The 1705-nt window shown below is 68.3% G+C and overlaps 1 protein-coding gene across 1 annotated transcript in view; it reads left to right on the forward strand.

The window, feature by feature from the left end:
* The first annotated feature begins 968 nt into the window (after window positions 1–968).
* The window catches only part of LOC144952177 (uncharacterized), a 16584-nt gene continuing 15847 nt past the window's right edge, over window positions 969–1705 (forward strand). The window contains exons 1-2 of the mRNA XM_078882579.1: window positions 969–1151; window positions 1675–1705. The exon at window positions 1675–1705 is cut by the window's right edge and continues 65 nt beyond it. Of these exons, the coding sequence (XP_078738705.1) occupies window positions 969–1151; window positions 1675–1705 (214 nt within the window). The remainder of the gene's footprint in view (window positions 1152–1674) is intronic.

The raw sequence follows: 1705 nt of genomic DNA on the forward strand, positions 1-1705 counted from the left end.
CTTACCCACTCAACCACCCACTCACTCACCCACACATTCACTCACCCACTCATCCACCCACTCACCCACACACTCACTCACCCACACATTCACTCACCCACTCCCTCATTCACCCACTCACTCACCCACCCACTCCATCACCCACACATTCACTCACCCACTCCCTCACTCACCCACTCACTCACCCACTAATCCATCCACCCACCCACTCACCTGCCCACCCATCCAAACAACCACTCACTCACTTACCAACACACACACTTCCTCATACTGACATCATTTACCTACTCACCCACACACTCACAAACTTCCCCATACTCCAACCATTCTCCCCCCCCCCCATTCACCAATACCCCCACCAAATTACTTCCTCACCCACCCACCCACTCACCCACCCACCCACCCACTCACCCACTCACCCGCCCACCCACTCACCCGCCCACCCAATCACCCACCCACTCACCCACCCATCCACCCACCCACCCACTCACTCACTCACCCACTCACTCACTCACCCACCCAATCACCCACCCACCCACTCACCCACTCACCCACTCACCCACCCACCCGCCCACCCACTCACTCACCCACCCACTCACCCACCCACCCACTCACCCACTCACCCGCCCACCCACTCACCCGCCCACCCAATCACCCACCCACTCACCCACCCATCCACCCACCCACCCACTCACCCACCCACTCACCCACCCACTCACTCACTCACCCACCCACCCGCTCACTCACTCACCCACCCACCCACTCACTCATTCACCCACTCACCCACCCGCCCACCCATCCACCCACCCACCCACTCACTCACCCATCCACCCACCCACTCACCCACCCACCCACTCACTCATTCACCCACTCACCCACCCGCCCACCCACCCTCCCACCCACTCACCCTCCCACCCACCAACCCACCCAACCCTCCCACCAACCCACTCACCCACCCACCTCAAACGATGTCCACCCCTCCCGAGCCTCGGCACCGCAGCAACACATCCCTCGTGTCCACCACCACCACCACCATGTCCACCACCACCACCCTCTACAGATTCGTCTCGTGCGAGCCGCACAAGTTGAGCTTCGCCAAGGGGGCCCACATGCTCGTACTGAGGCCGCACCGGGCAGAAGACCTGAAGCCCGTGCCCCGGGCCCCCCCCAAGACCCCGCCCCCCACCCCCCCGCCCCCCACCCCCCCCGCCCCCCACCCCCCCGCCCCCCACCCCCCTGTCCCCCACCTTCCTGCCCCCCACCCCCCAGTCCTCTACCCCCCTGTCCCGTACCCCCCCGCCCCCTACCCCCCCGTCCCCCACCCCCCCGTCCCCCACCCCCCTGTCCCCCACCCCCCTGCCCCTCACCCCCCTGCCCCCCACCCCCCTGCCCCCCACCCCCCTGCCCCCCACCCCCCTGTCCCCCACCCCCCTGCCCCCCACCCCCCTGCCCCCCACCCCCCTGTCCCCCACCCCCCTGTCCCCCACCTTCCTGTCCCCCACCCCCCTGCCCCCCACCCCCCTGCCCCCCACCCCCCTGTCCCCCACCCCCCTGTCCCCCACCTTCCTGTCCCCCACCCCCCTGCCCCCCACCCCCCTGCCCCCCACCCCCCTGCCCCCCACCCCCCTGCCCCCCACCTTCCTGTCCCCCACCCCCCTGCCCCCCACCCCCCAGAGCGACATGGCCTGGGCGCTGTGTCAGGACA

This window comes from Lampetra fluviatilis, chromosome 66 (genome assembly GCF_964198595.1).
Source record: "Lampetra fluviatilis chromosome 66, kcLamFluv1.1, whole genome shotgun sequence".
NCBI classification, from domain to species: domain Eukaryota; kingdom Metazoa; phylum Chordata; class Hyperoartia; order Petromyzontiformes; family Petromyzontidae; genus Lampetra; species Lampetra fluviatilis.